General features: G+C 41.4%; 1 protein-coding gene across 1 annotated transcript in view; it reads right to left on the bottom strand.

The window, feature by feature from the left end:
• RFFL (ring finger and FYVE-like domain containing E3 ubiquitin protein ligase) overlaps positions 1 to 26,501 on the bottom strand; it is a 71,890-nt gene that overhangs the window by 12,907 nt on the left and 32,482 nt on the right. The window contains exon 2 of the mRNA XM_008572612.1: positions 3,738 to 3,925. Within this exon, the coding sequence (XP_008570834.1) occupies positions 3,738 to 3,917 (180 nt within the window). The 5' untranslated portion in view covers positions 3,918 to 3,925. The remainder of the gene's footprint in view (positions 1 to 3,737; positions 3,926 to 26,501) is intronic.

The raw sequence follows: 26,501 nt of genomic DNA, 5'->3' as shown, positions 1-26,501 counted from the left end.
GGGGGCAACACCGAGGGTTGCGATCCCGTTGCCGGTCCCGGTCTGGTCCGGGCGCGACACTGAGGGTTGCGATCCGTTGCCAGTCACGAAAAAAAACAAAAAGGAAAAAAAAAAAAAAAAAAAAGAATGCAAAGGTAGTAACCCAGCTTCCACATACCCACTGCTCACTGGGGACTCTGAAGTAAGCCAGCATCTGAAACACACCCTAAAGGAGGAAGATAGCGCTCAAAGCTAAAATCCCAGGGTGCAGTGGCAGGAAAGAACAAAGGGAAAGGAAAAAGGACTGTCAACAAATGTGGGCAGAGTGAGCAAAGGAAACACATATAAATTCTAGCAAATGGTTCAAACCAACTGAGCAACCAGGTGGCACGAAAGATGAATTGGTGGAAGGAATGTGTGTGCAGAAATGCCCAGAGTGCACTCAAACATCCACCCTCTAAGAGCTGGCAGTAGTACCTCAGGCAGGCACCACTCTCCAGGGATGCCTCATAGGGTGCTTTGCTTGCTTCCCCCTTTGCCAATCAGCCCTTCCCTTCCCCTTCCCCTCCCTACCCATATTCCCTGGCACTGGTCAGGCACACTTTCTCACTCTACCAGTCTAAGGATGATTGAAAGTATTACATGATAATGTACATAAAACCTTAGCATAAGGTGGACACTCGTGAAATTGTAACGCCATCACCTTTTATGCCTTTTCTCCTTTGCCTCATGTCTGAGCTCTTGCCAGTACCCAAGAACCGCTCCTCTCTTTCCCCTCTGAGATTTGAGTATCACTTTCCTGTTTCCAAGCACAAACTCCTCCTCCTCCTGCAACCGGTCCAACTAAAGAGGCCTGGTGCCAAACTTCCTCCAAAATTGTCAGGGCTGCTGCTAAACCACAGTTAGGTATTACCAATACAGATGCAATATTTGGCTTGTGGTGAAATTGTGCCAGCCATTTCTAAGACTGGAAACTCAGGGAATGCAGGGGACACATCTTACTATGTTCTCTCTATGAAGTCCTTAATGTTATCTGTGCTTTGCACCAAATGAGCATTCAGAAAATACTGACCATAATGGGGAAAAAAAAAAGAAAGACAACAGAATCCATGTAATCATTTCAGTTAACCACTTCTACAAAGGACATTTTAAAAGCCTTTGGCTGTTAAATGTCAAACCCTTAAGATAAGAATGCTGATCCACTTAAGTGCGAAATAAAATTACAAATGAAAAATTCTCATACGAGAAAACATTCTTAACATTCATAAAATTCATTGTGAATTGCACAACATTCATACTTTGTAAGCAAGAAAATACTGTACCAATAACCATCTTTTACCATACAAATTGGACTTTTTCCTCCCCCCACAAAAGCTCTTCTTGCTACAGACATTTTCTTCTTGTGTCATTGTAGGGCATGCATCCCCTGCCTCCCTGTCCGACCACAAGCTCCCTGTTAAGCAGGGGTGACCTTCCTCATCTCTGCCTCCTTAGCCCAGGCAATGCTGACACACAGCAGATATGTGGAATATACTAAAAAGCATATGTACTTCACAGGGCCTGGTTTTCCAAAGCTTTGCAGTTTCAAATATTGACCTTGTAAGAATAGGAAATTTTCCTCAGGCTATGTCTCTGTTGCAAGATAAGGATTGTGGCACAGCAGGTTGCTGGCTCAAAGGACAGACTAGTTACTGATTGTTATGTAAAGATACTGAGATATTGCTGTTAAGAAGGAATGTTTGCTAAGATCAAACTGTTGTTGATAGGACCACTTAATTGCCTTACTGGAATGTCATCTGGCTTGTTTCACTGAAAGTTACCAGCCTATATTGTTAAACTATAACCCCCACCTTTGTTCTCTTCCTGTAACTTCCTGGTCTGGAAAATAAATGCAGGAAGAGAACCCCAATTCAGCGTTAATTTCCCAAGGAAGAAATGCCTCTCTCTTGAGGGTTCCGACAGGAAGTTAACCACTTTGGGGCCTCTCACTGCTCAGTAGAGATTGGCTTTGAGTAATCCTTTGCATCTCCGTCACCCAGGGGAAGTGAGGTAACAAATCCATGGGGGGCGAAGCAACGCAAAGCAACACAGATGTCCAATAATTTGTTTCCAATAAATAGAAAAAGTCCCTTATTTTAATCATTCCCATGCTCCTAGGCACTCACGCCTATGACCTGTCATCTTCAACTAGTCACACCAAATGTCTTCTGAGTGGCTTTGGAATCAAGGACCTGGGTTTGAATCCCAGCTCTGCCATTTAATAATTATGTGATCTTGTGGCACTACTTAGAGGCAAAAGAATGCGTATTTTCACGTCTCATATGCTATTTGTCAGGAACTTGGGACATACAGTTTTCTTTTCCAATTCTAAACTCTAAGTCTTAGTTTCTCATATGTAAAATGGGATTGGGGGATTCCAAAACCTATTCTCATAGTTATTGTGAGGATTATATGAAACAAAAAAATCTAAATTCCTTAAAACAGCCCCCTACTTTAGCAGATGGTTTAAAAAGTATTTCCTCTTGGGCCGGCCCGGTGGCGCACTGGAGAGTGCGCCGCTTGGGAGTGCGGTGGCGCTCCCGCCGAGGGTTCGGATCCCATGTGGAGACCGGTTCCCGCTCACTGGCTGAGCGCGGTGCGGGCGCAACACCGAGGGTTGCGATCCCGTTGCCAGTCCCCGGTACGAGCGCAACACCAAGGGTTGTGATCCCGTTACTGGTCAGTAAAAAAAAAGACAAAAAGGAAAAAAAAAAAAGTATTTCCTCTCAAATTTCCCATTATTACCACTTTAACATTACATCCTGTTGCCCATTCTGGGCTGCAAACCTCTAACTCTGCAGGAGAATATAGAAAGCAGGAGTTCTTTAACCAGGTCAGGGTTTCACCTTCTGCCCATCATGCTTGGCCATAGGAACCTCTGCGCACTGGCTAAGGGATGGCCCACACCCACACACCATTACCCAGCCAATAATTTTACTTCCTGCTCTCTAATCTGGGAAGCACAGATCCCAAGCATTTCAAATGAAATCCACAACAGTAAATAAGCTCCAATCTTTGTCTGTTAGGGTCTTGATGCACCTGAGGCATCCTTGATATTGTTTTCAATAAAAAGTATAAATTAATTTACAGTCAGGCCTTCCATGATGGTGGCTAATGAAGGAAATAACTAATAAAATAAATAATGAAGGAAATAATCCCTGAGTGTCTACTATGTTCCACGCATCATGCTGGGCACCCTTCATGGCTTATCTCATTTTATTCTCACAACACTGGGAGATAGGTACTATTATCCCCATTTAATAGATGGGGATACTGAATCTCAAGAGAGGTTAAGTCATACAGCTAGTAAGAGGCAAGCTGAAAACAATTCAGGTCTGTTGTTTCCAAATGTACACTGAGATGCTTTGCTTTTGTTTGGTTTTTCTCAAACATTTTTGTGAAGGGACAGATCTGAGTCACCAGCATTGCACAGATGAGGCAAGGTGGCAAGCACTCTCAGAGGGGTCAGTGGGCTTGCCCGGGGTCCTAAGATTAAAGCGGCAGAGCAGGTTAAGAAGTCAGCATTTACCTTCCTTTTTTTTTTTTTTAATAAAAAAGATGACCGGTAAGGGGATCTTAACCCTTGACTTGGTGTTGTCAGAACCACGCTCTCCAAGTGAGCTAACTGGCCATCCCTATATAGGGATCTGAACCCACGGCCTTGGTGTTGTCAGCACCACACTCTCCCAAGTGAGCCACAGGCCAGCCCTAGCACTTACCTTCCTGGCCGTGTTTGCAAAGTGGACCCCACAGGCCTTGCAGCTCGGTTCTGAGCCTGTTGGAGAAGGGAAGGAGCTATACCCAGGGTTGGAATAGGCTTGCGTCCTGGCTCCCTGGGGTTGTGGGACCTCCTCAGGCTGTCCATCCAGGCAGAACCAGTTGCAGCAGGTTGCCCACATGATAAAATCTGCAAGGGAGGTTGCAAGGGAGGAAGGGGAAAAAGGTCAGAGTTAATACACCTCTATCAATAAAAGTTAACTAATTAAATAAAATATAATTAAGGAAATAATAATAACAAGACACACCTCTACTGCCATTTCTATACCCAAGAGCACAGGTGAGCAAGGATACTCAATCCACACCTGCCACTAGAATCGAGGGAAGGACATGTTTTCAGGGACCACAGATTTCTTGCCACTTCCTCTACCACCATAGCTGCTATTCCACATAAGAGGTGAATACAGACACCTGATCTTCCAGGACAAGATGGGCACCTAGTTGGCATGCTACCTTTGAAAGATTGCTCATCCCTGATTGGATTTAATCTGAACTCTAACTTCAAATAAAATCTTTTCTTACCTTTGCAATTACAACTGGCTTAATGCCCACTTTATTCAAGAACATGGCCTTGTCCCTAGAGCTCAGATAGAACTTTATCATACACACACAGACCCACACACAATTCCACACACTAACACTGACCATGGAAAGGACGTACTACTAGTTCTTTTATATAGATGAGGCAACCCAGGCTCAAAGAAGTCAAATATATACTAATAAATAGGGGCCTTCAAAGAGTTCATCAAAAGATTCATCTTATTTATTTTTTTTTTTTGCAGCTGGCCAGTGTGGGATCTGCACCCACAACCTTGTTGTTATAACACTGTGCTCTACCCAACTGAGTTAACCTGGCCAGCCTCATATTATCTTTTCATTCCATTTTCCCACATTTTTGAAGTATCTTTGTATAAAAAGAGTTGATATTCTAAAAACCCAGGTCTTGGGCCGGCCTGTGGCTCACTTGGGAGAGTGCGGTGCTGATAACACCAAGGCCACGGGTTCGGATCCCATATAGCTATGGCTGGTTCGCTCACTGGCTGAGCGTGGTGCTGACAGCACCAAGTCAAGGGTTAAGATCCCCTTACCGGTCATCTTTAAAAAAATAATAATAATAAAATAAATAAATAAAAACCCAGGTCTCCAACTCCAAGCCTAACGTCCTTTCCGTATATCACATTGCCCCTTGATTTCCCTCCCTCCAGCCAGCAGAACTAACTACTCTTACATTTGTACTCCCAATCCCAGATAGACGTCTATCACAGCACCTATAACAGTTTCTTGCACAGATACGTTTACCCTTTCTTTTCTACGACTAAGGCATAAATTCCTCTAGGGCAGAGACTACTTCTTATTCATGTCTGTGCTGTACCCTAGGAGTGCTGTATGCATAGCAGATGTTCATCAAATATTTGCTTCCTCGCTGAACCAGTGCCTCTGGGTTTATTAAGAAGTTGTGGATTATTATTTCCATTTTACATATCAAATACAGGTATTGGGAACAAGGAGATTGATGATTTTTATGATCACTGAACAAAGAAGATCCAATTTCTCAAATGTCAGAATAATCTGAAGATTGTAACAGGGTCCACTAAAACGCCGAGCATTGCTGTGATGTATGAGTATGTTTTTCTCAATGGACTAAGGCAGTCAATATGGACATTTTGAGACTGAACGCTTTGCTTACAGAGATAATAAATGCAACATTTGGCATTATCATTCAATAATCAGTTCACACAAAAGAATGGTCTGCTCTGTCTTGTGACTCATTGTTCAAACAAAGACACTTTCGTAGCTCAAAGACATGGTAAGCTTACCAGAACTAAGAGTCCAATGGTCCGTCTTCATTTTATGGAAGAAAAGAATAAGGCCCAGCAAGGGGAAGTAACTTCCTGAGTCATACATGTTATAACTTTAGGCCTCTTGACTTCTCTAGGGCCTTCTTGGCTTTCCAGCACTGCCTCCAATGCACCTGTGATATAATTCATTCTCTTCTGTAGGCATCTCTGATTAATACCTGTCTCCCTCACTTGCCTGTGATGCCCAGGAGAACAGGGAATGTGACAGTCTTACAGTGCCTGGTTAGACAGGTGGCTCAACAAGGACTAGTGAATGAATAAATCATATACAATATTTAAATCTTAACTAACCAAACATTCTTTCAATTTCTGGCACATTAAAATCATTTGTCTCTGACTCGGTATTACTTGTCTGAAGGCTCTAAATTCCCAGAAGACAGATACCTAATTTGCCTTACTTGCAATTAGTAGTTCACGTGGAATAATGAAATAAAGAATTCTTCACACAGTGAAGTGTGTATTATGGAGTAAATGAGTTCTTTTTTGGCAAGAGAATGAGGAAAACAGGATTAGTAGCCCTCTGAAAAATGAATTTTGTAATTCTTTAAATCACATGTTGATGGATGCATCTGAGACAGGGTGTAATAATAAGAAGAACTTAGGATTTGGAGTCAAAAAGCTTGGGTCCTGAGTCCTGCTCTACTAGTTATGCGTTCTATTATCTACCTCTAACAACTCATATCCATTCTGTACTTCATTTTTCTCATCTGAACATTCTACAGGCAATAAAGCAGTAAACAAATATTAGTTATTGCTATTAGCGTTATAACAATGCCTTTATAACTACTATTTCTCTGGGAAGGCAAAGGTAGAAAGTAAACGTAGAGATTTTACCACATTTGGCTTCCTGGGCTTGTCCCCGCAAAGGGGACAAGGCTATAGGTGATTCACTAATTTCTGTTAAAATTTCTCATTCATACATTCACGCAACCTTTATTGAAGCCAGTGCCCTGCCATTTCCAGTGCTAGGTGAGGAGGGTAAAGTGCCTACCCCCAGCAAGTTCATGGTCTAGTAGGGGAACTAGAAATGTAAAACCAAAAATTGATTTCAGGGTGATCAGTGCTTTAATGGAAATTTGTACAGTGTATGCGAATGGGGATGGAAGGCTACAAAGATGGAAATGATAAGCTCCATAGAGACAGAGGGGTGACCAGAGAACTTCTCAAATGGAGTGCCACACATCCTATCTTGATGTGGGAGTAAGAGGGAATTTACCAGAAAGTCAAGTATAGAAGGAGTTTTCAAAAAACAAAAACAAATGAAAAAAATAGCATATACCATGTCATTAAAGAAACTACAAAGTGCTTGGTTGGGTCAGGGGTAGGGGTAGGGGTAGATGAGGGTACAACAAGTAGACAAGGAGCCACAGAAAACCCTGTAATCCAAGATAAGGAATCAAGGCTTTATCTTCTATGTAATGGAACACAATTGGGGGGTTTTAGGTAGTCAGGTTTTGTGATCTTATTTTCATGTTACAGTGGGCACTTATGGCACTAAGCAGTGTGGATAACAGATCAGCAAGGACAGGTTAGCAGCAGGAAGTTGCTGCAGTGGTAGAGGCAAGATATGAAGATATGGGCATAAGAGAAAGGGACATAGATCTCCAACAGAATTAACAGAATGTCAATTAACTGAATGAGGTGGGAGAAAGGGGAGAGAAAAGAGTCTAGGACAAATCCTAGAGTCGCTGAATTACACAACAGGATAGACAGTGGAGTAATTTACTGGGATAAAACCCTCAGGAGGAGGCATGTGTCTGTGTGTGGAGGAGAACGGTGGGGGGTGTTAAGATGATGAGTTGAGTTTTGTGTTGGTGGGACATGCTGATATACACATGGGTATGTGTATACATTTGCAGGCTGATGATAAAGGTTTGGGCATACTTGGCCTACTGGAAATATATAAAGCCAGAGTGGGGCAAGCAGACTGATGAGATGGTCCAGGTTGGAGGAAAAGAGGGCCTGGGAAAACCCTTGAGAAAATACCACATCTAAAGGGCAAGCAGAGGAAAAGCCAACCAGAACAGAGGGAGAAGAATGCTCAGAAATTGGAGAACTGGAAGAGAATTTTGAGTTTCAAGAGAAATTATCAACATTGTCAAATGACTCAGAGAACAGAATATAACAAAGAATGCAAGATGCCCAATGGACTTAGTTTTAACAAAGTGTGAGTGTGCTCTTCCCGCCTCATCAATAACCGCTTAACGTCCCTGCAAGTTTGACTAGTTCAGCTCATCCTAACAAAGTGTGAGTTTGCTCTTTGCCTGAGCAGTTTAGGAAGAAGCTGACTAATGACACAGGTTAAAAAGTGGATGAGGGGCCAGCCCATGGCTCACTCGGGAGAGTGCGGTGCTGATAACACCAAGGCCCCGGGTTCGGATCCCATATAGGGATGGCCGGTTGGCTTTCTGGCTGAGCGTGGTGCTGACAACACCAAGTCAAGTCAAAGGTTAAGATATCCCCTTACCGGTCATCTTTAAAAAAAAAAAAAAAAAGTGGATGAGAAGTGAGAATTCACAAGATTCCAAGGATAAATTATTCTTCTCAAGAAACTTGACTGTGAAAGGAAGAGAGAAGAAAACTGCTAAAGAGGATCCATGATCACTAGGATAAATGTAGACGTATTCACAGACTGCAGAGAAAACTCAAAAGACTAAGACTGTAGAGGAGGGGAAGCCAGCAATAAATGACAGTAGCAAGGGCCAGGAGTAGAAAGAAAAGTGATCAAGTGATCAGATTAGGGGGTGGACTGCTCCTGGGCAGGAGGAAGGTCACCTCTTTCACCAGAGAGTGAAAGGGAGGTGAAAGCAGATGTGACCACAGATAAGTTTATAGCATTAGCAACAGAAAGGTTAAAGAATGAAGAAAAAAAAAGGAAAGGAAAGGGGGGATAAATTTAGCCACAAGAAGAAAATAAATTGTTCTTCCACACAAGGAATCTACATATTGTAAATTTTTCCTTTTTCCTGAGAGGTAAGGGCTTTGTCACAAAATGCAGGGTACAATCAGTAGGAAAAAAACTGGAAAGCTGTATATTTTTTAAATCCACAAGCTTGAGCCGGCCTGTGGCTCACTCAGGAGAGTGTGGTGCTGATAACACCAAGGCCACGGGTTCGGATCCCTATATAGGGTTGGCCGGTTAGCTCACTGGGTAAGCATGGTGCTGACAACACCAAGTAAAGGGTTAAGATCCCCTTACCGGTCACCTTTTAAAAAAAATAAAAAATTAAAAAATAAATCCATAAACTTTAACAAGCACTCAGGAAGCATCAGTTATGTGGTGGGCACTAGGGATACCAAAAGTGGTTTCACTAAGGTCCTTGCTCTGGGGGGGCTTCAAGCCTAGAAATGCACTATAGCTCAACTTGGCCAACTTGATACAAGATTGAAGAAAGCTCTTCCTTAGCTGGGAGTCAGAAGAACTAATCTTCCTCTACACTATTTTCATTCTCCCAACTTTGTTTCTAACCTTAAGTACCTCCTGCGAACATCTCTGAAAGAAAAGCCATCAACTTGAAATTTGCCATTCTATGTTCAGGTAGAGAATGAAGTCTTATCCTAGGAATATGTGTAGGTGGAGAAAGGGATTATTATGGGGAAGGGAAGGTAGGTGGCAAGAGTCTCCAGTGCTAAAATACCTTAGACCTGCTCAGTCTAACAGAATAGGTTCGCCAATGTCAGCAGCTAGGCTTTTACTCTTTTTGACAGTATTTAAATACCAAAAAAGAAACATTTCCAAATGTCAGTTGAAAGTACTTTCCTGCCAAACTAGAAAAGCCCCAAAAACCTAAGTAACAACTATATCCAGGATTATTTCAAGGGGGCGGAAGGAAAGAGTTTGTAATTGTAACAATGCCATACGAACAAAACATTTTTCTCTTTGAAATATTTTTTTTCTTCCCTCACCCCTAAATAGATAGATACACACACATCATGTCTGATTATGGTACTAAAGGACTGAAAGTGGAACCAGTTGTGGAGATCAGTAAATAATTCTTATGGTGATATTTTTGAAAAACTTCACTCTCTGATCTGCAAACCTCCCTCTGATCTTGAAACAAAATTATCAAATCTTCACTGAAGGCTTGAAAATTCATTCCCAAACTCCCCTCACTCTCTTCTGAAAAGATGGATTTGGCAATTTAATCCTCAAAAACAGTCTCTGGCTACTCTCCCACTGTGCTTGTTTGAAACCTGCCAGCCTCTCCTATTCTACTTTGCCTAAAGCTGAGAAAGATGTAAGGCTGGAGGTAAACAAAAAAACTTACTATTCCCTTTGAAAGAACCCAGGTATGAGGCAAGAACAGCTAGCTAGCATGTGGGATTTTGTCAGCTTGGTAGGTATGCTGGTATTTCTTGGGAGACTTAGCCCTGCTGAATAGGAAAATTACAGTGTTAATAACAGGGTAAGATAAATGACCTATCCCAGGTGAGCTGGGTATAGTCATAGTTAGAAGAAAGAGATTTCTCACTATTAAATCGTAGATTCCTAAGTAATTTTAAACAATTCTCCACTTGTTCACATGCCCAGGGCAAATAATTTAAAGTGGATCAGTGGTTGTCATGGCCTTTCCCATGAAGAGGAGAGGGGAATAGAAGGGATGCGCTGATTTGCAATGTAACTCCAAAGCCACCTTGCTAACCACCAAAATCTAAGGCAGTAAAGTCCCCAAGGTTTCCATCCCATCTGTTCTGATTTTAATTAACTGCTCTGTGCACCAAGGTAGTTCTGCAACAACAGGCTTTACATGATGCACTGACTGCTACATTCTGGAATTAACACACTTACGGTGAACCCATCGTATAACACTTTACAAAAATCTTTTTTAAATGCCTCATTAAAATGCCCCCTATCCCCAAAGAAGTACCTTTCTGACACAGCAAATCAGAAAATGGCTGGATAGCAAGCATTACAGAATCATCTCCAGTTTATCGAGGGTGGTAACCTACTGTCACTAATATATTCCTGGAATGGTTGAAAGCATCTATGCCATTAAGTGTATTAAAAAAATTAGCCCACGGGCCGAGCACGTGGCGCACTCGGGAGAGTGCGGCACTGGGAGCGCTGCTGCGCTCCCGCCGCGGGTTCGGATCCTATATAGGGATGACCGGTGCGCTCACTGGCTGAGCGCGGTGCGGCCGGTCTCAAAAAGGACAAAAAAAAAAAAAAAAAAATTAGCCCACATTATGGATCATTAATACAGAATGGGTTTAGCTTCATCTCGTATATATTATCCTTAAAAAGCAATTAAAATACAATTGCAAAGGCTTTGAAAGGAAATGCTGTGAAAAGCCTATCAATACAGCTTAGCTAAGCCTCTTTGATTTTTTTTTTTTTTTTTTAAAGATGACTGGCAAGGGGATCTTAATCCTTGACTTAGTGTTGTCAGCACCACACTCACCCATCCCTATATGGGATCCGAACCCATGTCCTTGGTGTTTTCAGCACCACACTCTCCCGAGTGAGCCACGGGCCGGCCCAGCTAAGCCTCTTTGAAATAATTATAAGTAATCACGTATTTTTTTTTAAAGATGACCGGTAAGGGGATCTTAACCCTTGACTTGGTGTTGTCAGCACCACGCTAACCCAGTGAGCTGACCGGCCATCCCTATATGGGATCCGAACCCATGGCCTTGGTGTTATCAGCACCACACTAGGCGTGAGCCATGGGCCGACCCCGTAATCACGTATTTTGAGAAGTAAAAAAGAAAGTAGCCATTCTCTACTGCAAGTATGCTTCTTATCTGCCAGGCACTGAGCTACGTTCTTCTCTTAATGTTACCTCATGTGTCCTCAGAATTCTGGCAAAGTAGATTAGTTCTTCTCATTTTCAGGTGAGAAAACCAAGGTTCAAAGAAGTTTAGTAACTTGCTAACAGTCAAAGCTAGAGGGTAGCAAAGCCAGGATTTGAACCTAGGTCACTTAGACCCTGAAGCCTATGCTCTGTAGGCTATAAGAGAAGTGTTCCTGATTTTATTTAAAAAAAAAAAATCAATCTGACTACACTGCAGTCCATCTTCCTCTGAGCTTTTGCTCTTCATCTCTACTGGAACTTTCCTATCAGCACATGGGAATGCTCCAGGATCTTCCAGGCTTTAAAAACTTCCTTGTCATAAGAGAAGTACAAATTATAACCACAATGTGTTACCACCAAACATTCATCAGAATGGCTAAAATGAAAAAGAGATAAGTGATGGTAAGGACATACAGCAACTGAACTCTAACGTTGCTGGTGGAAGGGCAAATAAGCACAACAAATTTGAAAAGAAAAAAAATATATATATACACACACACACACACACACACATATATATACACATATCTGTACACACCCTTTTTTTTTTTTTTTTTTTAAAGATGACCGGTAAGGGGATCTTAACCCTTGACTTGGTATTGTCAGCACCATGCTCACCCAGTGAGCAAACCGGCCATCCCTATATGGGATCCGAACCCGTGGCCTTGGTGTTATCAGCACCGCACTCTCCCGAGTGAGCCACAGGCCGGCCCCATCACTGCTCTTTTAAAAGACCAATTAAAATAGCCATTCTTTTCAATGTCTGATAAGATCCTTTCTAGCCTACAGTCTATTATTTTGTTCCTCTTCTCTTTTTTTTTTTCTTAAAAGATGACCGGTAAGGGGATCTTAACCCTTGACTTGGTATTGTCAGCACCATGCTCACCCAGTGAGCAAACCGGCCATCCCTATATGGGATCCGAACCCGTGGCTTTGGTGTTATCAGCACCGCACTCTCCCGAGTGAGCCACAGGCCGGCCCCCACACACTTTTTTTTATATGCATGTCCACAGCTTTACAATTCCATTTCCAGGTATATACCCAACAGAAACACTTTCTCCAAAAGTATATAAAAATGTCCATGGAGGCAATATTGTAATAGCCCCAAGCTGGAAGCAACACAAATGTCCATTAACAGTAGAATGGAGAAGTAAGTTACAGTAGGTTCATAAAGCAATGAGAATAAACTACTGATACACAACAGTATAGGTGGATCTTACAAATATAATGTTGAACAAAAAAAGCAGGCACAAATGAATATAAACTAAATGCTTCCATTTATAAAATTCAAAAACAGGCAAACTAATCTACGGTGTTAGAAATCAGAGTAGTTGTTATCCTTGAGGGTATGATAGTAGATGGAAGGGAGCACAAAGGGGTTTCTGGTAACATTCTGTTTCTTAATCTGAGTACTGATTATATAGATACGCTTACTTTGAAAGTTCAAACTGTACACTTACAATTTGTGTAGTCATATTTCAATTAAAAGTGAGGGGTGTTTTTTAAAGCACCTAGTAGAATATTTATAATTTATAAAAAACAATAACAAAAAACAACATTTTGACCCCACATCCCCCTCTCCCCAATAAAGCTCCTTTTCTCTGCTCTCATCTACATAAAAATTTCTCCAAATATTTGACCTCCATTCCTTAACCTCTAATTCATTCAACCTTCTCCAATCTCGCTTGATCCAACCACTCCACCTAATCTCTTCAAGGTCACCAAGGAATTCCAAGTGGCCAGATCCAATTGACACTTCTCTATCTTCATTTCCGTTGACCTCTCAGCAGCACTGCACACAAGTGACCTCTCCCTCCTTCTTGAAACACTCTCCCCTCTAACCGTCTCAGCTTCCAGAACTCTGCTCCCTTGGCTTTCCTTCTACCTCAAAGCCTCTTTGCTGGTTCTTCCTCCTCTCTCCATTCTTAAATGTTGAGGGTACCCAGGGTGTCTTGGGCCACCCTCTCCTTCCACACCTCTGGTAGCTTTAAATACCACTCTTAAGCTAAAGATTCATAAATTCCTATCTCCATCTCCCCTGCTCCCAACAGTGGACTAAATCATCTTTCATATACTACTTACATTTCCCTCTGTAGGCCCTTTGGATCTGCTGTTTGTTCCTTCTGCCTGGACTATTCTCCCCAGAACTTCACATGCTTGGCCCTTCTTGACATCCAACGCTCAGCTTAAATGTCACTTTCTAAGCTCAAACATAACACTTGGTACTTGCTGATATATCATTTGCTGTTAACTGCCTTCCCTCACTAGAACAGAAAAAACTCCATGAGGGTGGGGACTTCGTGCTCTACTGTATTTCCAGAGTCTAGAATGGCTTCTTGGAAGAATAGCCTCCTAACTCGTTTCCCAGCTTCAATTCTTGTCTCTCTCCACTTCTTTCTCCACAAGGCATCATCCACCCCACTCCTCCCTGACAACCCACAAACTTAAAGCTCTTTAATAGATTCCCATTACATTTTAGAATAAAAATCCCAACTCTGTACATGGTTAAAAGACCCCGCCCACTTCTCCAATTCATGTTCATCTACTTTTCTCTCTGAGCTTCATGCCCTAGTGGCCTTCCAGTTCTTCAAGCATACCAGCCTCCTTCCTGCCTCAGCCCCCTGCACTTGTGGTCCCTTCTGCCTCTACCGCTCCTTCTCATCCTTCAGGTCTCAACTCAAATACCACCTATCTGGAGAAGTCCTCCCCAGTCACACTGTCTCACTGACTGTTTCCTTCAATGAGAACTATCAATCTGTAATTGTATTTGTTTGTTGGTTTACAATCTACTCACAGACTATAAACTCCAAGGGCGGTAACCTCGTTTGTCTGCATTTTTTTTTTTTTTTTAATCTGGGGCATCTAGCACAGCGCCAAATAATTTGTGGAATGAACAAACTGAGGTCAAAGAACACTCAGTGTTCTATCAGTAGAGCTGATGAGACAAGTACTAGTTATCTCTCCTTAGGTCCAAAAGCATTTTCTCAATATTTATAGTGACAAAGTGACTATGAGAAAGAAAAAGTACTTTATCAAAAACAAAGCATAGCTAAACTTGGACAGCTTATTTAACCTTTTTGAGTCTGCTTCCTCACCTGTTTAAAAGGGATATTACTTCCCATGATAGAGGGTAGTTGTAGGGATGAGAAATAACAGATAGTGCCTAACCTATAGTAAGCACTCAATTAACAGCACATTAAAAAAAAACTATTAGGGCTGGCCCGTGGCTCACTTGGGAGAGTGTGGTGCTGATAACACCAAGGCTACAGGTTTGGATCCTATATAGGGATGGCCAGTTTGCTCACTGGCTGAGCATGGTGCTGACAACACCATGTCAAGGGTTAAGATCCATCCCCTTACAGGTAATCTAAAATTAATTAATTAATTAATTAAAAAATTAAAACAAATTATTAAACTATAAGTTACAACTCTAAAATGGAAACAGCCTACATGTTTAATAGTGACTACTGGCTTGAAAGCTCAAGATCTCCCTCTCTCTCTGGTCACTCAAAGGTTGGGTTTCCTACCACCTAAGGTACTGAGTGGGGCAGGGCCCTGACATAGCTGATTACACACCACCCACATAATAAAGAATCATCTGTATCTTGGGAACTCACCTGAAATTTAAAATCATTTCTCAAAACTTGGAAGGCTGCTTACTTTTTAAAATATGCTAGTCTGGCAATAAACCTAAACTCCCTTGGAACTGTTTAATTCAAAACAGAATCTCAGAAAAAAAAGAAAGAAAGAAAGAAACAGAATCTCAGAGTTGCAACTGGAATTTTCCAGCAAACCTGCCTGAGGTATCCACCCTGACTTGGGAACATTTAAAATGCTGGTGACAACACAATGAGCATAAAATAGGGCAACTGTTGCATTTGTAAGTAAGCAACCTGCAGAGTAAACCATATTACAGACTGGCCTCACCTGCTGGCTGCAGGACAATGAAGCGTTTTCTCTGTAATACTGAGATTATTTCTGAGATATTTATTTTAGAATAAAGAATTCAGAACACTTAAGTCACAAAGGAGATAAGTATATGGGGAACTTTAGAACCCATGCTCTGCTGAAGTGGTGCATGGGTTGGACATAATCGAGGAATATTTCATAAGGCTGGAACTCAGAAGAGCCTTTGGAAATGTTTTCCTAACGGATATTGTCCACCCTCCAAGGCAGTCTTTTGGATGTGGGTAACGGATAATGCATATTTCCTAGTAAGAATTTTGTTGTAGGGCTAAATTTTTAGATGACAGAACAGTTTAAAGAAAAAAAAAAAGCCATTCCAAATATGTTTTACTTTCGTTGTAGAGTCAGTCAGACTTAACCTTAAATCCTGGCTCTAACAATGAGTAATTGAATGAACTGGATTAAGTTGCCTTTCTGTGCTTCAGAATAACAGGAATAAACTTACCTACACCTCACAGGCTGAACAGAGAAGTGGTGCTCAGTACAAAGAGGGATCATACTTTTACTAGGCTCTTCAGTCTTACATAAAAAGCGGAGGGCAGTGCTAGACATTTAGTAAGTGGTAGGCATTATAAGGCCCAGGGCCAATAAGGATTAAATATTTGCCTCTCTCCAAACCAGCTTCCAGAGCCTCCATTCATTTTTATTTTTTTTTTTATTTTTTATTTTTTTAAAGATGACCGGTAAGGGGATCTTAACCCTTGACTTGGTGTTGTCAGCACCACGCTCAGCCAGTAAGCGAACCGGCCATCCCTATGTGGGATCCGAACCCGGGGCCTTGGTGTTATCAGCACCGCACTCTCCCGAGTCACGGGCCGGCCCCCTAAATTATACTTTAATATAAAGGATCAAAGCTTTAGGAGTGAGATAATCTCCCATGCTGTTATTTCAGGTGACAGACAAGGGGAAAATTGGGGGAATTATTCAGACTCGGGGTTCCTGAAGTTCCTTCTCACCTAGAGAACTTTACATTTTAAGTACAAAGTAAAAACACTACAAAACATCTAACATGTGCCAGGTTAGTCGTCACACTTGCATCAATTGTCTCAGTTAATACTGTAGTCCTATAAAATTCAGAATTAAATGCTCATTTTGTGAATGAAAATGCTGTGTCCTGAGGGTTGGGTAACTGGACCACAGTCACACAGCTAGCGGGGTGACAGATATGTGTCCAAGTTCTCCGATTTGGGGTCCTACAGAAAGACGGAGCTGCTTGCACTATCCACAGTGTCTACCCTTAAGCACTAGTAATTCAAGGGCCTGGGGGGCAAGAGCAAGGTCAATGGCTTTACTGTGGGAGAAGACAATGGAAATCACCTAAAGTGGCCTGCAGGGAGAAAGTATTTAATATTAGTTCCTACCCGTTCCTAAAGACACCAAAAAAGGGTACGTAATCACCAAGCCAACCTTTCAACACTTGTGCACCTTGTAAAAAGTACAGTAGACATAAAAACCATTTCTGGGAATCTAAAATTTTTTATTTTTAATTTTTGTTTGTTTTTTGGTTGGCTGGCCAGTATGGAGATCTGAACCCCTTGACCTTGTTATAAAGCTCTGCTCTAACAACAGAGCTAACCCGCCAGCCCCAAGAAACTAAAATTTAAATTTATACATCCAGTAAATCATCTGCATTTTCTACTTCCTATAGCTTCAGGGTACTAGTGACCCCTATATTAAGCCCCAACTTTCTAAAGATAAAGCTTTTAATTGATTCTTAACCACCTCTGTTCTGGTTGAGGAAGAGTTTTTTACTTAACTGTTTCAACTGCAACTAATGTTTTATTACCCTCCTTTCAGTAAGAGTTTTCACTGGGTAACTTACATAGCAATGAAAGTAAATCCTTAGTGCTCAGCACCTTACTCTCTTTACTCTTAGCTGGAGCTACTCCAATTCTTTCAGTCCCTCAAATGCCAAGCTTATTTTGGCTTTAGTAGTAACCTTCTTCAAGCTATTCTCTCAGCCTGGACCACTGTTCCCACCCACCTTGCTTATGCATTGTTTATATTATTTCCTCAGGGCAATCTTCCCTGACTCTGTCTGTGCTCTCATAGCATCTTAAACACATCCCTATAACTGATTCATTTATCAGGTTTCCTATCTATCACTACTCTCTGGGAATACCTCTGGGGATTCCAAGAACAACAATAGGCAAGATCCATGCACCTCAAGGGTGATTACAATCTGGAGGAATGAGCATTCTAGCAACACTATATTTAATCAATTGGCTAACAATTTGCATAATTCTTTTTTTTTTTTTTTTTTCCTTTTTTTGTCTTTTTTCGTGACCGGCCACGGATCACAACCCTCAGTGTCGCGCCCGGACCAGGACCGGCAACGGGATCGCAACCCTCGGTGTTGCGGCCGCACCTCGCTCAGCCAGTGAGCTGCTGATCTGTATGTGGGATCCGAACCCTCGGCGGGAGCGCCACTGCACTCCCAAGCGGCGCACTGTAGCAGTGCGCCACCGGGCCGGCCCTGCATAATTCTTTTAAAAGTATTTTTCTCCCATAGTTAGGATGTGGAAAGGGAAACAGGAAACAAGAGTGAGTCTATTTCACAGCTTTATTCTTTATTCTCAGTCTTAGTCCAGGTAAATGTAATCACCCTGTATTTGCTGAATTACTAATAACAAAAATAGAACTTTTTTTAAAAAAGGACAGAAATTCATGCTTGAAAACTTCACAATTATGATTCCAGGACGATCAGCAAATTAACAGCAATACCTTTAAGGAAAGACCTAAGAGTAACATGCCTACCTCAGACACACTGAAGATCATTAATTAAGGGTCTGCTAAGATTACTTGAAAAATAAGAAAAGATTGACCTAAAAAAAAGTAGCAGAAAATGTTTAAATTGTCAGTTATTACAGCAGTAGAAAACCAGAGAGGGAGCACATGGAAGAGAAACAAGACTGTCATTTCCATCCCTTCTCTACACCAAAAAGCAACAAAGGCTCCAATGTCTTCCTGGTCGTTTTGGTTTGGAATGGTGCTGTGATGGGAATTACAAAAAATACAAGCAAACATGAAAACAACAAATGAAGTAAAATAACAGAGAAAAGAAATGCTAGAAATCAAGGAAACCAACCTCTACCAGATACACCCAAGTCTGGGAGGAGCTCTGCTTGTGGTTCCAGAGCATGGTGGAAGGAGAAACATAACAGAAGGATATAAGAAATGGAACAGCAGAGGGCCCTGGGGTATGAAGTGTCAATATGACAATATGAGTAAGGGGGAAAAGAGAGAGATTTCACTTCACCTAGCAATAAGTGAGCTCTTTTCCTGAAGAGGTAACTGTTGTAAACACCTGAAAAACATACATAATAATCACAAGTTATAAATGTTCTTGGAAACTCCCTGGTTTCAATTGGTCTATGACAAATATCTGCAGAGGGACCTAGGTATCTGCCATGAAGTTTGGGGAAAAGTAATTCAAACCAATGGAACTGTGCCAAAATATCACCCCTGGGGTCTGACAATTAAATGGCTGCTTCTTAGTTTGAAGTTTAGGAGAAATGACAGATTGAACACTGTAGCAGAGAAACATACACGTTTAATTTCAGCCCAGGCATTCTGCCCCAATGGGTGAGTCAATCAGGAAAGAAAGCAGTTCAGAGTAAAGTCTTCTAACAAGGCTGAAAACAGAATAAATGGACCTGCAGTTTAATTACTGCAGGATCCTTCTTCCAAAATTGATGACAAAGCTCATCAAGAAAAAAGAGACTCTGATCCCCCTAGTAACTCTGGTGCAGGAAACAGGATTTACCAAATAAGCTTTTCTAGACCTTCTGACTGAAAAAGCTACTTTCACAAGATACTACAGTAACTAACTAATGAGATTTAAAAAACGAAGCCTGTAATAATGAATATGCTAATAATAATTTTTAAAATAATTTACCTTTCTAAAATGGACTGCACAAAAGTTACTGTAGCCAAATGTATTGTGGTATGGAATGAACAAGATTTAGATTCTGGTGTTATTTAGCCCCTTTAAACCTTTAATTTCCTCAAAAAAACAGAACCTGCTACACTAAAATGATAATTGAAAAGATTAACACGTCAAACATTTACCCCAGATCTCAGCACATAGTAGGTGTTCAATAAAAGTTGGTTATAAATAATTTAAAGTAAATATTTTTTAAGGTTCTCTGAAAAGACAAAATTTATTTGCTTTTTTTCTTTAGACTTGCCAATACCTTTAATTGCGTTCAATCTGTTTTCTGAACTGCTCCTCCAAGAACCAAATGACTCCAACCCCTCCCATCAGCTCACTTTATATAACCCTTTGAAGAACTTCTTTCAGAGGTGGTCAGAAGTGGTTTATCCTCCTTGCAGCCCCAGGTTGTTAAATCTCTTCCAAATTCTACCCAGTTGCTAATGAGTTTGTCACTTCCCCTACCATCACCCTGCCCCCTCTCCCCAAGTCCAGGGCAGTTTAGAATTTCTCCCTTAACCCATCAACCCTTCTTCTCTGCCAAATTCTGAGAAGAATGAACATATACACCTCTGGCCCTCACCTGGTACACCATAACTGCTTGCATTGCACTGAAGTCAGATGGGATTTTGTGATAAATCTAGGATGAATTCAGACTAAGCACCCCCTTCCTCTCAGACTTTTAGCTTGGTTTGATGTCTGATCACAATCTGAAAATTATGCTGACTTTCTGAAATGTTTTCTGCTCCTGCCAGAATGTGGTATGCTCCCTATCTATTCCAAGAAGAAGAAATGGAGATTTCTAGTCTGCCTAGTGCTAGGGGAAAAAAAAAAAAAAAAAAAGAAAACTTTGTATGCTCACTGTATTCTCCTTGCAAAGAACACCTGTGCTTAACCTGGTTTTCAGGCTTTACTCTAAGCCTATCCCACAACAAAGTGCAAAATGCCTAACATTTACCATTCCTTGATAGATTCAAGAAAAAAAACACCTGTGCTGATACCAGGAAAGAATGTTGTTCTCACTACTTTCACACACAAAGCCACCAGACCACCCACATTGAGATGTGCTGCTACTTTACCCACTGCTCCTGGAATTACAAAGTGGATGGATAGACAGTCTCCTTTGCAATGTGGCAGAGATACAGGACAGACAAAAAACATTATCAAGGCCTTTACCTGCCCCATTTACGGCTTAAAATCAGCAGAATGAACCTGTTCTGAAATAACTCAAATGGTTGTAATAACCTACAAAGATCCCAAGATGACTTCCTGCAGGTGGTTATCTTATAGCAATCCAGTCCCCTAATGAAAGTAATAAAGCAGATTTCACAGGAGGAAGCAATCGGGAATGGGAGGGGGTTCAGAAAATAGGGATTGCTGAGATTGTTTACCAGCTGAGTGACCCCAAGAAAATTACTTATTTAATATCTTCTCCAGAGAGTTGCCAAGAAATAAAAAAAAATCAGTAGCTAGCATTAGACCTAGCATGAAGTACTCAAGGAAATTTTCAATTTAAAGACTAAAAAAAAGTTCACAAAGGCCCCCCGAGTAATTTGTAAACTACCATGCTCAGAAAACACCCAAAAGTTGTGCTGGAAATCCTGGAACCCAACAAAAGGAACCTGTTATTTAAAAGGCTGGTGAATTATAGGCTAAAATTTCCTATTGATATTAAAAAAAAAAAAGCCAAGCACAGATTAAATCCCACATCTGCCAAACGTAACAGACCAGCAATCAATTCAGTGGTTTCATTTTATGAACCATATGGATGCAATATGGAAAAACCAAACCCCAGGAAGAAAGAATGACCTGGTCCCTGGAAGAAAGATGTACACCTGTATAAAGGCAAGGGCAGTAAAGGGCTAGTTATGTTAGCTTCTTTTCAAACCAGAACGGAGACATCTTCAGTCAAGCTCAAATATTAGAAGTCTTGACTTTTTAACCACAAGAAGTTTCAAAACACAGGCACACAAGCTACAGTAAAGACAAGCACATCCTGTTTGCACTTGACTTCCTGTTTGGGGCAGTCCAATCTCTTCACACTGCTGCTCCCTAGGCCAACAATGTTAGACCTTCAACAAATGGGTAACCTTTCATATCTTCTAATAACTGGATCTCTGGACAATATTTCAGTGACAATAAAATACATTATTCTGGGCCGGCCCGGTGGCTCACTCGGGAGAGTGCGGTGCTGAGATAACACCAAGGCCCCGGGTTCGGATCCCATGTAGGGATGGCCGGTTCGCTCACTGGCTGGGCGTGGTGCTGACAACACCAAGTCAAGGGTTAAGATCCCCTTACCGGTCATCTTTTTTAAATAAATAAATAAATAAATAAAATAAAATACATTATTCTATGAGTCAGGTAAATGATTCGCCTAACAAGCACCAAAAAACAACCACGAGCCTCTAAGACACTTTCTGGATTTCCCATGCTTCATACTGACATCTGACCTAGACTAAGCAATAAAAACTTAACACACATAGTACTAAGATAAGAAAATTAAGCCTGAAACAAAACTTAGAATATGAAGGCTGGGGAAAAGGGCAAGAAAAATTGGAAATGTTTTTATAATTAAACGTTGGCCCCTTTTCTTTTTATTTTTTTTTCCTTTATTTATTTATTTATTGACCGGTAAGGGGATCGCAACCCTTGGCACAGTGTGGTCTGCACCACGCTCAGCCAATCAGCTAACCAGCCATCCCTATGTGGGATCCCAACTTGTGGCCTTGGTGTTATCAGCACCATACTCTCCTGAGTGAACCACAGGCCAGCCCGTTGGCCCCTTTTCAAATGAAGAAGGAACAGATTTTTGTTAGCAGCCCCCAGTGGGTAGATTCCCAGAAGGGAGTGATTTGACAGTTAAAAGGGCCCTTCTTGTAAACACTGCCCTGAATCCAACCTGCTACCAACCTGACAGAGTCTACTTTGCAGCACTGCAAAAGCCTGCTGTTAGAGACCTAAACCTCCACTTCAGGCACAACTTCCGTAGTTTTCAAAGAGTTTATGGTTCCCCACGCCATGTACAGTGTTAGGAATAAATTAAACACTGGGTAACAAACACCCCAATTTTTATGGACATGTCATTGGTCTCTTTGGGTCTATTTTCTCATCTGGAAAATAGGAAGGCTGGACTGTACTAATCTCTAATGTTTTTTCCAGCTGTAGAAAAATTCAGGGATTCAGTTAGCGGAAGCTTCTGTGGCTTCCTGCGTTACTTCTTTGGTCAAATAAGATACTTCTGACTTCCCACATCCCACAGTGTGAATATATGCCTTGGTCTACCTCCTAAGTACCCAATGAATTTTTTTCCCTTTCCCCTGAAACATGGATTAGAAAATTTCCCACTTGAAAGCAATATACTGACAAACCTTAATGGCTGTTTTTTATACATGGCCTTTTTGTTTGTTTTTCTGGCAGCTGGTCCGTAAAAGGATCCAAACCCTGACCTTCGTGTTACAACTCCACACTCTAACCAAGTGAACTAACTGGCCAGACTATACATGGTCTTTTTATTAAGATCTTAATGTAATCACCACACGATTCCCACACTGGTCATATGATTCACAGAGAGAATAGAGCCACAAAAGGATAGAGAAAAATCTTACCAGCAGCATGTGGCACACCCACATAGTGACTGCTAATGGGGAAAGAATGAAGCAAAATCTCAGTAAGAAAAGGGGGTGGTGAAGGCAAGTTCAGTGACTCAGTGCAAGGGAAAACACTGCAAGTTGCATAGAAAGAAAGAAAAGGAAATAGGAAAGGAAGAAGAAAAGCCAAGAAGGGGGAAAACCTAAACCAGTGAGCAAAAACTTAAATCTGGAATTCTGTTCATCCAGTCATTCATCTATTCAACTGACATCAAAAGCCTACTATGTGCAGGGAATTGAACTAGACGCTAGGAGAAATATGAAGGCCAACCAGACAACCTGCTCAATGAGGTCATGGTCTAGTAGGAGAGATAAAGGCATGTACACAAACAACTGGAACATATGGCAGAAAGTGTATTCTGCCATAAAGGAGACATAAAAGAGAATCCTCTGCTATGAGACTCAGAGGAAGAAGTGATTAACTCCCAGTGAGGGATCAGATGAGGGAGGCTTCATAGAAGAATGACATTCCAGGCTGAAAGCACTGCAGAAACAAGGGCACCCAAGTAGGAAATCAAGGACATATAGTAACTGGATTTGATTTTAGACATAAGCAGGCACAAAAGGAGGGATGGTATTAATAATAGCAGCTAGCAATCCAGAGAGCCATGGCTAAATTGGATAGCTGGACTGGAGCCAGACTGAGTATTCAGAAATCAGCCTTTGAATATGAATTTAAGTTCAGCAGAGGAGGAAGGGGAGAGGGGGGGAGTTGACAAGCTAGAAGCTAGAGGAAACTCAAATACTTAACTCATGAAGATAACAAAATCAACACAAAATCAACGTGTGCAGATATGTAAAGTCCCTCCAAAGGGACCTAATGTCTTCTAAACCAAAAGCAAGAAAAGAGGACATAAAGGCTCAGATGATGGAATTAACATAGTTAAACAAAGAATGTGACCATATCAAAGATTGGTCAAAGAAACTTAGAAAAATCTAGAGAAAACAACGAGGGGGATTTTGACTCCAGAACAACCCAAGGCAGAGAAACACTTAGAGCTAGGTGACACATCATCTTCTCTGCAGCAGAACAAGGTTATTTCATAAAGCTTAAGAGGAGACAGCATCTAGTAGCAGCTCAGGGAATGGGCTCTTAGAGGAACTTGGTTCAAATCTCAGTTTAGCCTCTTACCAGCTTGAACAAAGCCTGGGTCTCTTCATTTGTAAATTGAGGATAATTGTGCCTACTTTGCAGGAGTACTACCAGGAGAATTAAATGCCCAAGTGCATGCAAAATGCTTAATACAGTACCTAGTATATGGTAAGCAGTCAATATCTCAGCTTCTTTGTAACTGTATTCTCCCCAATAAACCATTCTATCTTATTACTCCATGCTTACCAGGCAAGCTTCATATTATTAAATTTGATTTTCCAGATCTCTTGATATTAAAAAGCAGTAACCTAGCAAAATCCAGAATCCTGGTAACAGGAAAGGAATCCTTCATAACAAATTGAGGGTGGCCAGTTAGCTCACCTGGTTAGAGCATGGTGCTGGTAACACCAATGTCCAGAGTTCGATTCCTCGCACTGGCCAGCCACCAGAAGCAAAACAAAAATAACATATTGGCATTCCATTCTGAGATCAGCCACTCAAGTCTGAATAGAATACTGTCTCCAAAAGACTGATCATTTCCAGGTATTCAACAAAATACACTTTGTGACTTGAGACCAGACCTAGAACACAGTGACAAAAACCCTGAGGAGTCTTCCTGAAAAACTAGATTCTCATCCCCCTAACCAGCCCTACCTAATGTCGCCCTCAATCTACAACAAGCCAATGTGTATAATACTTTCCCGTACTTCTCCACCTTCCACCTCTCCCGTACCCTTCAGTCATGAACCATGTGAGGCATTTTATCTCCCTCTCCAACCTTCTAGACCTTATTCATTTTTGCATTCTTTCTTCCATATCCCAACATATCTTGCATCAAACAGAACTACAATAAATATTCATTGCAAGAATGCATTTCAAACACAACTTTTCTTAACACAATCCATTGCAACCCACCATTCCTGCACTGAGGCCCCTTTTCTGGTTTATTGAACTCTTATTCTACACTTTCCTTCCCCTTTCCTTTCCCTCCCCCTCCTCCACTTCTCCACTCCTAAGCTACCAAGTATTCCAGAAAAATCAGAAGACTTTATTTATCTGGGTTCCCAACAAATTCATACAACTGAGGCCAAACCATCACTGGGCTCTGAAAACCTTTCATTCATCTCTAGCTGACGTTCCCATAGTTCCCATAGTGACTTTCCGAAGAGCAGTGTGATGCAGGGTTTAGGAACACGGGGCCTGGAGTCAGACAGAACTCATAGTCTTCCTCCTGTGTGACCTCAGTCAAGGTGATTTGCTTCCCTAAGCTTCATTTTTCTCATTGGACTACCTAAATGAGGGCATTCATGCAAACCCATAATAGATAAGTGCCCCCCAAATAGGAACTATTACTGTTTTCTACTTTGTCTAAGTAATCTTCCAACTCCTATCTCCTCTTCCACTCCTTCTTTGTCAGATAATTAGCAACATCCTCACCTACTTTACACCAAAACAATTCAACCTGGGTTCCATCAATTTATTCTGAGAGGCAGTTATGGTACATTGGAAAGAACTGGAATCAGGAGTCCATCTGGTGCCATATACTAGGTACATAAACATGTACTAGTCATTTCACCTGTGTCTCAGATTCCTCAACTGCAAAATGGGTATTTTAATAAGTTTCTTACCAAATCACTGAGAATTAAATGGAAAAATATGAGAAAGCATTAAGCAGATGAAGAGGGGTAAGTGAGGTGACAAGGCTTTTGAGCAAAACAGACCTGGTTTTCAATTCTAGTTCTATCACTTAATTAGCTGTGTGTCCTTGGGCAAATTCAATTATCTAGTCCTCAGTTTCTTGTCTGTAAAATGGGGAAAATAACTTACCAGGGTTCTTAAGAGGTTTAAAATAATGTGTAGACTACTTGGCATGTTGATTTCCCATCCTTCTCTCCTGCCTCTTCTTTTCTCTCTATCTTAAAAAAATTCCCCTTATTCACTAGACCAGTAGAGTTCACCATTTTTGATTAAGTTTAAAAAAATTAGAACATCTCTAATGTACCTGTGTTTAACAGCAAATTAGACATGTACTACTATACAAATATACTATGTTCTATCTAAAACATAATACTGAAAAGAAATTTCAAAGGATAAAATAAAATATAGAAAAACTTAATTCTTTTTTTTTTTTTTTTTCCTTGTTGTCTTTTTTCGTGTCCGGGAACGGATTGCAACCCTCAGTGTCGCGCCCGTACCGGACCGGGACCGGCAACGGGATCACAACCCTCAGTGTCGCACCCGCACCTCGCTCAGCCAGTGAGCGGGAACCGGTCTGTATGTGGGATCCGAACCCGCGGCGGGAGTGCCCCCGCGTTCCCAAGCGGCGCACTGTAGCAGTGCGCCACCGGGCCGGCCCCAGGAAAACTTAATTCTAATATTTCCTTTTCATACCCCAAAGGAAGGTCTTAT

This window comes from Galeopterus variegatus, unplaced genomic scaffold (genome assembly GCF_000696425.1).
Source record: "Galeopterus variegatus unplaced genomic scaffold, G_variegatus-3.0.2 Scaffold812, whole genome shotgun sequence".
Classification (NCBI taxonomy): domain Eukaryota; kingdom Metazoa; phylum Chordata; class Mammalia; order Dermoptera; family Cynocephalidae; genus Galeopterus; species Galeopterus variegatus.
Note: the sequence above shows the minus strand (reverse complement) of the source record. Positions and strands in the feature narration are given on the sequence as shown.